This window comes from Carya illinoinensis, chromosome 11 (assembly GCF_018687715.1).
Source record: "Carya illinoinensis cultivar Pawnee chromosome 11, C.illinoinensisPawnee_v1, whole genome shotgun sequence".
NCBI classification, from domain to species: domain Eukaryota; kingdom Viridiplantae; phylum Streptophyta; class Magnoliopsida; order Fagales; family Juglandaceae; genus Carya; species Carya illinoinensis.
In genome coordinates, this window is record NC_056762.1 from 15203733 (window position 1) to 15216886 (window position 13154).

The 13154-nt window shown below is 36.0% G+C and overlaps 1 protein-coding gene across 2 annotated transcripts; it reads left to right on the forward strand.

Moving 5' to 3' along the window:
• Positions 1–1793: 1793 nt before the first annotated feature.
• LOC122281041 (elongation factor 2) lies at positions 1794–6215 on the forward strand. Of its 2 annotated transcripts, none has more exons than XM_043092245.1 (4): positions 1794–1872; positions 2576–2655; positions 2750–2837; positions 3566–6215. In XM_043092245.1, exons 2-4 carry the CDS (start codon positions 2653–2655, stop codon positions 6004–6006), a joined length of 2532 nt encoding a protein of 843 aa, XP_042948179.1. In that variant the 5' UTR covers positions 1794–1872; positions 2576–2652; the 3' UTR covers positions 6007–6215. The 2 variants fall into 2 exon arrangements, with proteins under 2 accessions (XP_042948179.1, XP_042948180.1); XM_043092246.1 differs by lacking the exon at positions 1794–1872 and adding an exon at positions 2005–2060.
• Positions 6216–13154: the final 6939 nt, after the last annotated feature.

The following is a 13154-nucleotide window of genomic DNA, read 5'->3' on the forward strand; positions in this document are numbered from 1 at the left end:
AGGTTGTGCACATAAAACCCACATGTTTTCTATTTTACTAGTAAAACTTTGGAATTTGTCAATATGGTTGATCTGGTGATCTTATAGAGTAATTCTGATAATAACTCCACAAAAGCAAAAGTAAAGTTTAATGGAATATGCCAAATATCTAGATTAAAAATAATTTTGTAATAACATAAGAGATTGGAGTCACCTCAATGTGAAGAAGATATAAATCTAAATCTAAAATCAGGTTTTGTCTCACATGAAACATCCATCGTGGCACAACCTTCATATAAGAGTCCTAAATATTTGCCATTGTTTAGATTTAAGGTTAGGGTTAGGGTTTCCAAATTTTGAAATCAGATTTTGATGCTTGTATATTTTGGGCATTTCGAAATCGTGTGTTCAAGAAACACTATAAATGAGAGATTTCGATTCGGTTTAGGGCATGTGAAGAAATCGTTGGTTGAAGAAATGCTACCAATGGGGCACAGCTTGGTTAGAAATTTTTTCAAAGACAAAGAACATGAGAAGAATATAAGAAGAAGATGCAAAGCAATAGATGAGAATAACCTATCTTCATGGTCATTTGTGGGGAAGCTTGCCCCCGAAGCCTAATCTATTTTGTGGGTATATGAAATGGAGTGCTGCATTTCAGATGAGAAGAAATAGATAAGAAAAAGATTAAAAGAAGATGAGGTTTCAGATGTGAATAAGGGTAAGATGAGAGGTACCTTTCATCTTCGTGGTTCTCTTCTCTGTGGGAAGCCTGCACCTAGGGAGCAGCTGAATCTCATCTGCCTTTCGTCTTCTGTTTAATGAAAGAGAAATACTTTTTGCAGTCGGCAGATGCAGTTGGCATGCAGTCGGCTGTAAAAAAGTGAATTAATACGGGACCTATATGAAAAAAAAAATTATTTTTATAACTTTTTTTATTCATGTAGGTCCCCCTGAATATAAAAAAAAAAATTTTATAATTTTTTTTATTCATTCCGTACAGCCGACTGCACGCCAACTACATTTGACGACTGTATGTAGCAAAGCCCTTAATGAAATGCCCAATAACGTAGATGGACGTGTACGCAAGGGTTCCCCAACCCCGTGTTCAAATAGAGTTTTTCAAATTCTAGGTTAACCAGCCTCTTTGATCATAAATACAAATACTTTTGATAAATGAGGATTTTATTTATTTCATAGAATATTTTATACTAGGCTTCTAAGTAAAGTTTTTTGAAGGTTAATAGCATTCCAGATCTCCTAAAAATAACATTATTCTTAATCCTAAGTTGACTCGTTCTTACAACAAACTTGGCTATAATCAGTAACTCTTTCTTTCCTTGGATCTCTAAAAAACACACAAGCAAAATGCATTACTCCTCTCTCTTTTTTTTTTTTTTTTCTTTTTCCTTTTATTCTTCATCACACCCAGGGGGTTAATGGCTGACCATCTCTCATATTACTCTCTAACTTTTTTTCTTTGGTTGTTCTAAACTCTGGAAATTGATAGTTCCCCCCCCCCCCCCCCCCCCCCCCCCCCCCACAACAACAAACGAATTTATGGCTTACCATTTTCCTCTCTCATTCTAAATTATCATTTTATTTTTATATTTTTGCTTTTGGGATTAAACGGTAGCGTTTGAAACTAAAATATGTTTAGGAATCTTTTTCCCATTCCTCTATGCAGGATAATGATAGGTAATCAAATGTTGGGTAGATTTGAGATAATGGGCCTGGATCACATAAAGTCGGAGAAAGCGAGCCTAATTCGGCCCAGCCCAGGAATGACAAAACCCTAGTTTCGAGCGAGTGTTGTCGACCACACGGTATGGTATATCTATCCCTCTGTGTCACGCCCCACTTGCATCTGAGGAGTCTGCACCCACAGCTCAGGTTCGTCAATCTCCTCCTCGGTCCTTACATGCAGATCAGATTTTTAACGCCGTTTTCCCTGACGGAGCCTCTTTTGTATCTTTTCGCTTTTTCTATGTATTGTTCATTTCGAAATCTGGGTTTGTAATTCTAGATTTTTAGTCATGATTTCAAGCCTCTGATTAATAAAGTGGATGAATTATAGCGAGGTTTGTATAATCTTCATACGTGTTGGGTGTGTATATATATATATATATCTTCTGTTTCACATGATGGCTAGTTGTGCTTGAAAAATCTATAAACATACATGGAAATATGCATGTTTTATTAGATATATGGCTATAAAGGGATTATATCTTTATTACGGGTTGCTTTAGAATTATTATACCATTGAACTTTTTGTTCTCATATTTTGGGGTGCCTCACTAAGAGTGCATAGGTAGGTGGGTGGGTGATATTTTTTTTTAAACAAATATAACTGTTGTGAGAGGTTTCGGTATTGCTGTTTGATCGGCGAGTGATGACAGTCATGTCTGATTTGAACTAATATCAGTGATGAATCTATGATTTTTAAGCCTGCTGTGCTCCTTATTCTCAGCAATGTGTTTCTCGTGCTATAAATTGTGACTATAGATTTTGAAATAGAATGGAACATGGGTTGACCATCGATTCTTTCTTCTGTTTTCATTGATAAGTGTGAATATATTATTGGTTTTTTGGGCAGGTGTTAATTTAATTCTTGGAGGAAGTCCTCTGTGCAAATACCTTCTTTCATTCTCGTGCCATTTAAAGCTAGCCAAGATGGTACGTGATTTATATTTTATATGGCTTCCTTATTTGCTGATTTTTCTCTTGTTTCCTGTTGATGGTTAATCAGAAACCATTTTGATATTTGCAGGTGAAGTTCACCGCAGATGAGCTCCGCAGGATTATGGACTACAAACACAACATCCGTAATATGTCCGTTATTGCACATGTTGATCATGGTATGATTTTTTATGGAACTTTGGCTAACTACATATAATTCTTTTCAATGAATTACTTCAGTTTTTAAATGGGTTGTCCATGCAAGTTTATATTCTGTGTATATGACTATACTCCTATAGAGGACTGGTCTAGGAATAAACATGTGTCATTTTTGGTAGTATGCATCATAATTGTTGATTGCAGCATGCATAGGTGGGAGGTTTTTACCTCCATTAGAGTCAATGGAGATGTTGGTTTTGCCTTCTTTCCTTTTTCTTTTTTTTCATTTTTTACCTTTTGCTGTTTGCTTTAAGTCTTAGGTGTATATATAAAAATTGTGATGTTAAACTGTGTTTGGTGGTGATACATGTTTTTGTTACCTAACTGCTTATTCTTGGAATATATGGTTTGACTTGAACACTTATTATGCAATATTATTGCTTTGTTATCCTGGTAATGTTGCTTCTAGCTCTTGTTCTTATCAGTTTAATATCTGATACATGGTCCATTCTGCCACATGGCACTAAATTAAAAAGTGGAAGGCCCGCCATGGTAGCTTGTTGCTATGGCCCTTGGGCACCGCCTATGCATTGCTTTACTGCACAGGCCTAGCACATCCCACAAAAAAGGGAAATAAAGCTTTTGTTTTATGACTTTTTTCTTGTTTCAAATGTAATTGAAATAATGTTATGTCTAACATTTTGTTGGTTAAAGGTCTAATGATTTATTTAATAAAATAAAATTTCAGGGAAGTCTACACTTACTGATTCTCTCGTGGCTGCTGCTGGCATCATTGCACAAGAAGTTGCGGGTGATGTCCGGATGACAGATACCCGTGCTGATGAGGCAGAACGCGGCATCACAATTAAATCTACTGGCATTTCTCTCTATTATGAGATGACTGATGAGGCTCTGAAGAGCTACAAGGGGGAACGGAACGGGAATGAATACCTCATCAATCTCATTGACTCTCCTGGGCACGTTGACTTCTCATCTGAGGTCACAGCTGCTCTTCGCATTACTGATGGTGCACTTGTGGTTGTTGATTGTGTTGAAGGTGTCTGTGTCCAGACAGAAACCGTGCTCAGACAGGCCTTGGGTGAAAGGATTAGGCCTGTCTTGACTGTTAACAAAATGGACAGGTGTTTCCTTGAGCTCCAGGTTGATGGAGAGGAGGCTTACCAAACATTCCAGAGGGTTATTGAGAATGCAAATGTCATCATGGCCACGTATGAAGATCCCCTCCTCGGTGATGTTCAGGTTTATCCTGAGAAGGGGACGGTTGCCTTCTCCGCTGGTTTGCATGGTTGGGCTTTTACTCTGACCAATTTTGCCAAGATGTATGCCTCCAAATTTGGAGTGGATGAGGCCAAGATGATGGAACGACTCTGGGGTGAAAACTTCTTTGATCCTGCTACAAGGAAATGGACTAGCAAGAACACTGGGTCTCCTACCTGCAAGCGTGGTTTTGTTCAGTTCTGCTATGAACCTATCAAGCAGATAATCAACATTTGCATGAATGATCAGAAGGACAAGCTGTGGCCAATGTTGCAGAAGCTTGGTGTCACCATGAAGTCAGACGAGAAGGATTTAATGGGAAAGCCATTGATGAAACGTGTCATGCAGACCTGGCTGCCAGCTAGTAGTGCCCTGTTGGAAATGATGATATTTCACCTTCCATCTCCTAGCACAGCCCAAAAGTATCGTGTTGAGAACTTGTATGAGGGTCCCCTCGATGATATTTATGCTAATGCTATCAGAAACTGTGATCCTGAGGGCCCTCTAATGCTCTATGTATCAAAAATGATTCCTGCATCTGATAAGGGTAGGTTCTTTGCCTTTGGTCGGGTGTTTTCTGGTAAGGTCTCGACTGGGCTGAAAGTTAGAATCATGGGTCCCAACTTTGTGCCCGGGGAAAAGAAGGACTTGTATGTTAAGAGTGTGCAGAGAACTGTTATCTGGATGGGGAAGAAGCAGGAAACTGTAGAGGACGTGCCTTGCGGTAACACGGTCGCCTTGGTTGGGTTGGATCAGTATATCACCAAGAATGCTACTTTGACAAATGAGAAGGAAGTTGATGCGCACCCAATCCGTGCCATGAAGTTCTCTGTATCTCCTGTCGTGCGTGTGGCTGTTCAATGCAAGGTTGCATCTGACCTTCCCAAGCTTGTTGAAGGACTGAAACGCTTGGCAAAGTCGGATCCTATGGTTGTCTGTTCTATTGAAGAGTCCGGAGAGCACATCATAGCTGGTGCTGGAGAACTCCACCTTGAGATCTGTTTGAAGGATTTGCAGGATGATTTCATGGGTGGTGCAGAGATTATCAAGTCTGATCCTGTTGTATCCTTCCGTGAGACAGTCCTTGAGAAGTCTTCCCGTACTGTGATGAGCAAGTCACCCAACAAGCACAACCGTTTGTACATGGAAGCACGTCCCTTGGAAGAGGGGCTTGCGGAGGCCATTGATGATGGCCGTATCGGTCCAAGGGATGATCCTAAACTTCGTTCCAAAATCTTGTCTGAGGAGTTTGGTTGGGATAAGGATCTTGCGAAGAAAATTTGGTGTTTTGGCCCAGAGACTACCGGCCCGAATATGGTAGTGGATATGTGTAAGGGAGTTCAGTACCTTAATGAAATTAAGGATTCTGTTGTGGCCGGGTTTCAGTGGGCTTCTAAGGAAGGTGCATTGGCTGAAGAAAACATGAGAGGCATCTGCTTTGAAGTCTGTGATGTGGTTCTTCACGCCGATGCCATCCACAGAGGTGGTGGTCAGGTCATTCCAACTGCTAGGAGGGTTATATATGCTTCCCAGCTGACTGCTAAACCCAGGCTGCTTGAACCCGTGTACTTGGTGGAGATACAAGCTCCCGAACAGGCACTTGGTGGTATATACAGTGTTCTTAACCAGAAACGTGGGCATGTGTTTGAAGAAATCCAGAGGCCTGGTACCCCTCTTTACAACATCAAGGCATACCTGCCTGTCGTTGAATCTTTCGGATTCTCAAGTACATTGAGGGCTGCAACCTCAGGGCAGGCTTTCCCCCAGTGTGTCTTCGATCACTGGGATATGATGTCATCTGATCCCTTGGAATCTGGATCACAGGCAGCGCAGCTTGTAACAGACATTCGCAAGAGGAAGGGATTGAAGGAGCAGATGACCCCACTTTCCGAGTTCGAAGACAAGCTATAAGTACGTTATGTGATCGTCGATCAAAGTAGAGTTACCTGTTGCCCTTGTCAGCATTTATATATTCCTGTGAGGTTTTTTCTTTCGACATTTTTAGGTGAATCCCATTGGAGTTTGATCGGCTTTTTGTTATGTTTTCGGCTATGTCTGGTTATCGTACATTGGATTTGATGCTCTTAACCCAACAGTGATTGGGGTTTTACATTTGCACACTTTTTGACTACTTTCAGCCAGTTTTTATTGAGATATATCCTTTTTATATATAAAAAAATCTATTCATTATTTATTTTTTTATCATCATCTATTGTACGATATGGTATTAGATAATTGAAGACTATTTATTATATTATATTATATTATAATTTACTTGTGAATTTATTATTTAATATTATATTATAAAATGATGAGAATTGAGATAATGAGTAGTATTATTTTATATATATATATATATATAAATGTTAGGGTTGTGCTCTCAAAAACTGGATTTTCAGATTTTGGTTTATGTTATGGCCCTCATAATTTAACGTTTTCCGAGAGGCAAAAAATACCTAAAAATTATCCATTTGGTAAGAGAACTCGCAATATAAACATTTTGGCAAGGGAGAGATTGTGCAATTGCACTAATATATAAAAGATATAGAAATATATGAGAATATTAAAAATTTAACTTTAGTTCAAAAAATATATTTAAAATGAACAAAAAAATATTTAAATGATTTTAAAAAAATAATAGATAATACGATGTATTATAAAAAATAATATTGTTAAAGCATCTTAGGATTTTGGAGTTATTCAGTGATGAAAGTATAAAAAAACACAATTTAACTTCCTCCACGGCTGGTGGGATAGCACATAATCTCCCTAGTTTGTAGGTTGCAAGTTGGGTGGGCAATTTCCAGTCATTCCATCTTTCTTTATTTCTTTTTACCTAGAGGAGCGAACACATCAATTGAAAATAGTATCTCTTTTTCCCTTCTTGTTTTTATTCAAAATTTCAATTAACAATTCTATCATATCTCTTTGTGAATCAAAACTCTTTGGTATCAAGGATGCAGCCCTACCACTCAATTTTATTTGTCATTTTATATTAATTAGAAGTGCTTTATTTTCTTAGTTTGAGACTCAAAATTTGTCAAAACCAAGACCCGTTTGGATTTTCAGCTGAGTTAATATGAGTTAAACTCGAGTTGTGATGAATTGAGCTCTTTATGAATAGTAGTGAGTTCTTTTATGAATAGCAGCAAGTTAAAATGGTGGAGGGAGTTTTGTAAGGTCTACATGTAAAAAGATTTTAAGCTGAGTGATGTTTAATAATTTGAGAGTTGTGTGTTTAAATGCTGAGATAGGTCTAAAATAAAATCTAATTAAGATGAGTTGAACTTATTCAAGGATCCAAAGAAAGCCTAAAAGTGTTGCAACATTGTACTATCCGGACACCCATCATGGCCATCCGGAACATACACAGTGAAAAATCATACAAATTAATTAGCCCAAAAGGAGCCAAAACTATGTTTTGAAGAGAAAATAACTTACAGAGACTTATGATCAACTTCTTCGATTATTTTTCTTCACATGATATAGAAGCATGCATGCTTTCATATGTTAATAATAGCTCTTTGATTTTCATAGATATGTTAAAATCTTTCACATTCATGTGTTGAAGTGAAAATGTCATTATGAGAAGATCTATTGAGCTTTCATTAAAAATGAGATAATGCAAATGTAAACCTTTAGGCTATGCGGGACGGTACGCTTAGCAAACACCCAACTACTTCAAGTGGGGTGAGAATTAATATACTTTGCTTTGCCAAACCCGGCAGCTATATAGAGTTTATAACATGCTTAGTAGCATCTAGTCATTTTCATATATATATATATATATATATATTGTAAGAACAGCTTTTAACGAACAATTATTATGAATGAAATGAGGTTTATTAGCTATTATAGTATTAGTAAGTATTTGTTATTATTAGGCTCTCATTTTTTTATGCAATACTCTCATTTAAATGCTTATAGTGGCGATTGATATGGATGTCGCCCCGCTGTGGGGGATTCCTTGTAACCCTCCATATAATTTATAGTTTAACTTCAAACAGGAAGTAGGGTTAGGTGAGGATTTACACCCACCAATGACAGGACGACACGTCACCAATTTAAAAATTTTAGAATGCGCACAACTGATCTCATCTAATCCAGTCCACTCGTCTCTCTCTACTCTCTCTCTCAAGTTGAAAGTTTACTTTTACGATTTACGCTGCTCTCATTTAGTCCGATATGTTAGTTTTCTTCTGTAATTTTTGTTGTACTTTTGCTTGTATTTTTTGGTTGGGATACGATCATTGGGCTAAAATGTCCTTAATCTCTTAACACCACAAATCCTTCAACCATTATGCAAGCCTTGACAGAAATACCATTAGAATGGAGCTGCTGTTTGAAGTTCTGGGTTAGCAAAATTCATTTTTGATTTAATGGCCTTCTGGAAATGTCAATTTTTAGGTTTGTAAGATTTTTTTGTTTTTGTTAATTTCATGCCCTTTGGTTTTGGAGATGTTGTAAGTGATCACTTGAGAGAGAGAGTAGACGTTTGAGAGACTTGAGACACATAGAGGGGGGATAAAGAAAGAGGGAGTGGGGACGAAGAAAGCGATGGGCAGGGGACTAGATTAGATGAGGCCAATTACATTCTAAATTTCCTAAATTGGTGACGCGTCTTCCTATTATTGGAGGGTGTAAATTCCCTCTTGACACTACATATGTGGTTCCTAGCCTCTGTATAATTTAGGGAACCATTATGAATATTATTATTGATTATTATTGTGATTGTTTTTGTTTCATGTGTGAACTCAATTATTATTTTTATGTTAGGCAATTAGTTAGCCATTAAAAGTCATGTCGTGTGAGGGTTTTAATTTTAGGAGTCTAAGTCGGGTGTGAGGACTCGTCTAATCAAAGGGATCCAAAAGCAACGTAGAATGCGAGAAACGGATTAGCAACGACACAGGCAAACACAATCGGGAAGAAGGCAGTCAAGTAAGCAGTATGTTATGGTGAGTAAAGACACGGGACGATAAATACATGTGAGCAAGTCAAACATGGGCAAGCAACAATCAAGGCAACCCAAGGGATATGCGTTGTGTATCAAGCAAGCAAATTCATTTCAACAACAACATGGTATGGAACTAGGAATGCCTAGAGATAGCATATGAGTGCTCATATAATAGCAGGTGACGTATAGATGCCTGTACTCGAAAGATAATGTTTCAATAGGAGTCGACATGAAAAAAGAGGAATACAGGTTTGTAGACCATTCGCCTGACCATGCAGGTAAGGCTCAATGCAATGTGGGCAATTTTCATAAGGGGCAAATTGCAAGTTTGTTTCTGAGCAAGCTGCAAGGACGTGTGAGTCTTGTCCCATCAATTTACTCGATCTCTACTATTTTTCAATCCAGCGTATGCAAGGACAACCAAGATTCATGACTTTCCATTCGACCAATCTGAAACAATAACTATTAGAACCATGACTGACAGCAGGACACGTATAAAAGATATTTTTCCATCAAATTTCATCTCATTTTCAAGATCTCTAAGTATTTCAATACATACTCTCATTCTCTCATCTTTCTATTTGAGACTTTGAGGACGAAAGTAAGCTTGAGGGCATCATCAACGAGGAAGCCAATGATTTTAGCAGAACTATAAATGTGCACATTCGGTTTCAAGAGGAGTTATGGGTGCATTTGTGTATTATGAACCCCAAGCTGAGATGAAACATTATCTTGATGGAGCTTCTTTGATTACTTGGGAGAGCTTAAGAATTGAGTAATGTGTCCTAGATTGTGGCTGGGTGAAAATGGGATTGGGCGCGAGAGTAATGCTCTTAAGTCAACGTTGTTGCCTCTTTGCTAGCGAAGTTTAGAGAATGCTTGGCCACGAATGCACTGGATGTGGAACTGTGTATCACTTGTTATGATGTCACTTGCATGATCATTACCTACAATGTTACAAAAGAAACCAGGGTGTGTGCACGACCTATGATGGGGAGCCGTAGTGACATGTGCTAATAAGTCAAAATGGGTGTGAGTGATGCAGTGATTCCACATGTTGGCTTGGGTTGAAAGATTTTCCTATGTTGATGTGGTGGAGTGATTCCACGTGTTGATTTGGTAGGGTGATTCCATATGTTTGCTCAAGTTCAGAGATTCCCTATATGGAGTGTGATTCATTGTGTTGATTTGGTAGAATGATTCTACGTATTGGGTCAGGTAGAGAGATTCTAAATATTGATTGGGTGATTCTTCGTACTATTTTGGTAGAGAAATTCTATATGTTGATTCATGTTCAAAGATTCCTTGTGTTGATATGATGGAAGGATTCCACATGATTTGGATTTGGGGTCTTGAAAATGATATGTTATGAGATGTTTACTATGTATTTGGAGTGGGTACTCGATAAGGTTTAGATGGTTCAAGGCTAGGCTTTTTTACTTGGAAGTTTATCTTCGGTATACTCAAATATATGTAGTTTCAACCTTTATTTACGTAAAATTTATGCATTCATATTTATCACTATTGTCTTACATTGTTAGTCTTGTTATGGGTTTTAACTTAATGGGGCTTAATTGGAATCTCACTATGAAAGTCCCACTACGATTCTGCCCCTCTAAACTGTAGATTTTGATGCAGGGCCTGTGTAGCTCATAAATGTTACTTTGAGGAGGAAGGGCCTGTGTAGCTTGAGGAATAGTATGAGGGCTACACACCACATTTTTTAAAATAAAAAAAATTTAAAATTTTTTTCCAAATACTTTTTGAATTTATTCGTCTTAAACTAATTGAATTCTTCTACTAATTATCTATATATTAAATATTTGGTAAAAGAAAAAATTAAAAAAAAAATTAAAAAGTATAGTGTGTGGTATGTGAACTTATGTTTAGAATTTTTCTTTTATTAATGGGCAAGTAATGTACAAATCTTTGGTACTATTAACATTGGTCTCCAACTAATACCTTATTGTTTTTCGCTATGACTTCAATACATACGTATGCTTGGTAAATGGGCATACAAGTTTCAACTTCACGTGAAGGATTTAGCATGCATCTCGAGCACTGCAATTCTTCACCAAAGAACAATAGAGAGGGATTGGATATTTATTACGCTTCAATTTATTTTATGGAGATAAATTACCGCATTGTTTGGTTATATAAATCATCTTATCTCATTTAATTATTATGACTTTTCTAAACTTATACATAAAATATAATAAGCATTTTAACATTTTTATATTAAAAAAAATATATATTAAAAAAATTATATTCTAATAATATTTTATTCAACTTTTATTTTATTTTATAACTAAACGAGACTATATAGAAAACTTTGGGATTTGGAGCCTATGGGGGGTTTTATGGTTTAAGTCGTTGGATTTAGTGCTAGATAAGGATGGAATTAGACTAGGATAGTAATCTAGAAATTATGGATCAAACCAATCGCTTATGTTGGAGGAATCAAGACCAAGATCCATAGAAATAAGTCCAGTTGTCAGCCAGTGTCCCATTCACATGGTATACGCAAAACTAACTGAATATAACTTTTTTTTAATAAATCTACATTGGCTAACCGTGTCTCGCGGGTACTTAGGACGTATTTATACAAGATCATGCTTTCTCACGATTATTAATTTCTAATATCAAAATGTGGCCTAGTATGTTTGTAATGTGTGTCTAGCCAACTATAAATTTTATACCTCAAAATAGATAGTAATAGATAATAATACTTTATGCGAGATGGTGGTAGCTACACGTGGGGAGGCGTACTGCTGGGAGGAAGACAAGTTGCAGCACAAAGCGCTAGGGCAATCCCAAGTTATATGTGCATAGAGTTTCGGCAGGTTTATATAACAAAAATTTTAAGTCACTTTTGTAAATTTTTTTGCGTATTTAACTAATATAATTAGTTGTGTCACATTTTTATTAATATAAAATAATTATTTTAACCAATTATATCTATAAAATACACAAAAAATATGTAAAAGTTACTGTAAATAGCAGTTCTCATAAATTTAAGCCAAAGGCATCACACATTATATATTAAAAAAATCTATTCATCATCTATTTTTTCATCATCATCTAATTTTTTCATAATGTGGCACTAAATGATATATAATAAATAATTTTCAATCATCTAATCTTACATCATAAGATAAAAAAAATTAAGATGATAAATAATATTATTTATATGTTATTTCCTTTGCTATAAAAAATAAAGAAAGACGAGTGTTAAATAAAAGGAGAGTGCTAGCGTGTCGTCTAGCTTTGACCGTTGGGCGTGCCCACTAGCACAAATCTTCATTTCTATTTTTTTTTTATACTAATACATTAAAAATTACTTACTTAATCATCAAGTAAAAAAAAAAAATTAAATACATGAATCGTCAAAATGAGAGAACAAATTTAGGCGACATATTAATATTTTTCTAAATAAAATAACTTATTGGATAATGCCTGCCACGCATGTCGGATATAATCAATCACATCCATGAGATTACGGTTAGAAAATTTTAGTCCACTCTTTTAATCAGATTAGACTAGACCGTTTATTCTTATAGACTAATTGGACTAGACCGTGACATTATTATGAGATGTAATACTTCTAATTGAATTTTTCTACTTATCATCTATATATTACATATTTTATAAGAAAAAAATATGATACAAAGTTAATGGAATGATGAAAAGTAGGGGTGACAATATATGATACGTCACGTTAATCCAACACAAATACGGCACGATAATAGCAGATTTGTGTTTGCGTTAAAACGAATTGACCCGTTAAGACACAATTATTTAAGAGGTTGATAATAGGCCAACCCATTTTGATATGTTATAATCCGTTATAATCCGTTAAGAAAAGTAAAGCTACAATTATATCATTATATTTAAAAGTAACATGTTTAGAATTTTTATTCCAATATTTTTATTGTTTGAATTGTAATTATGGACTTATAGTTAGTTTTATAATTTTTATAGATATTGTGATTTTAACATTTATATAAAATTATATTAAATTTAATCAAGTCAAACCAGTTAATTTCGGATCTATTCAATCCATTTATATAAACATGTTAGCATGACATGACTCGTTATGTTA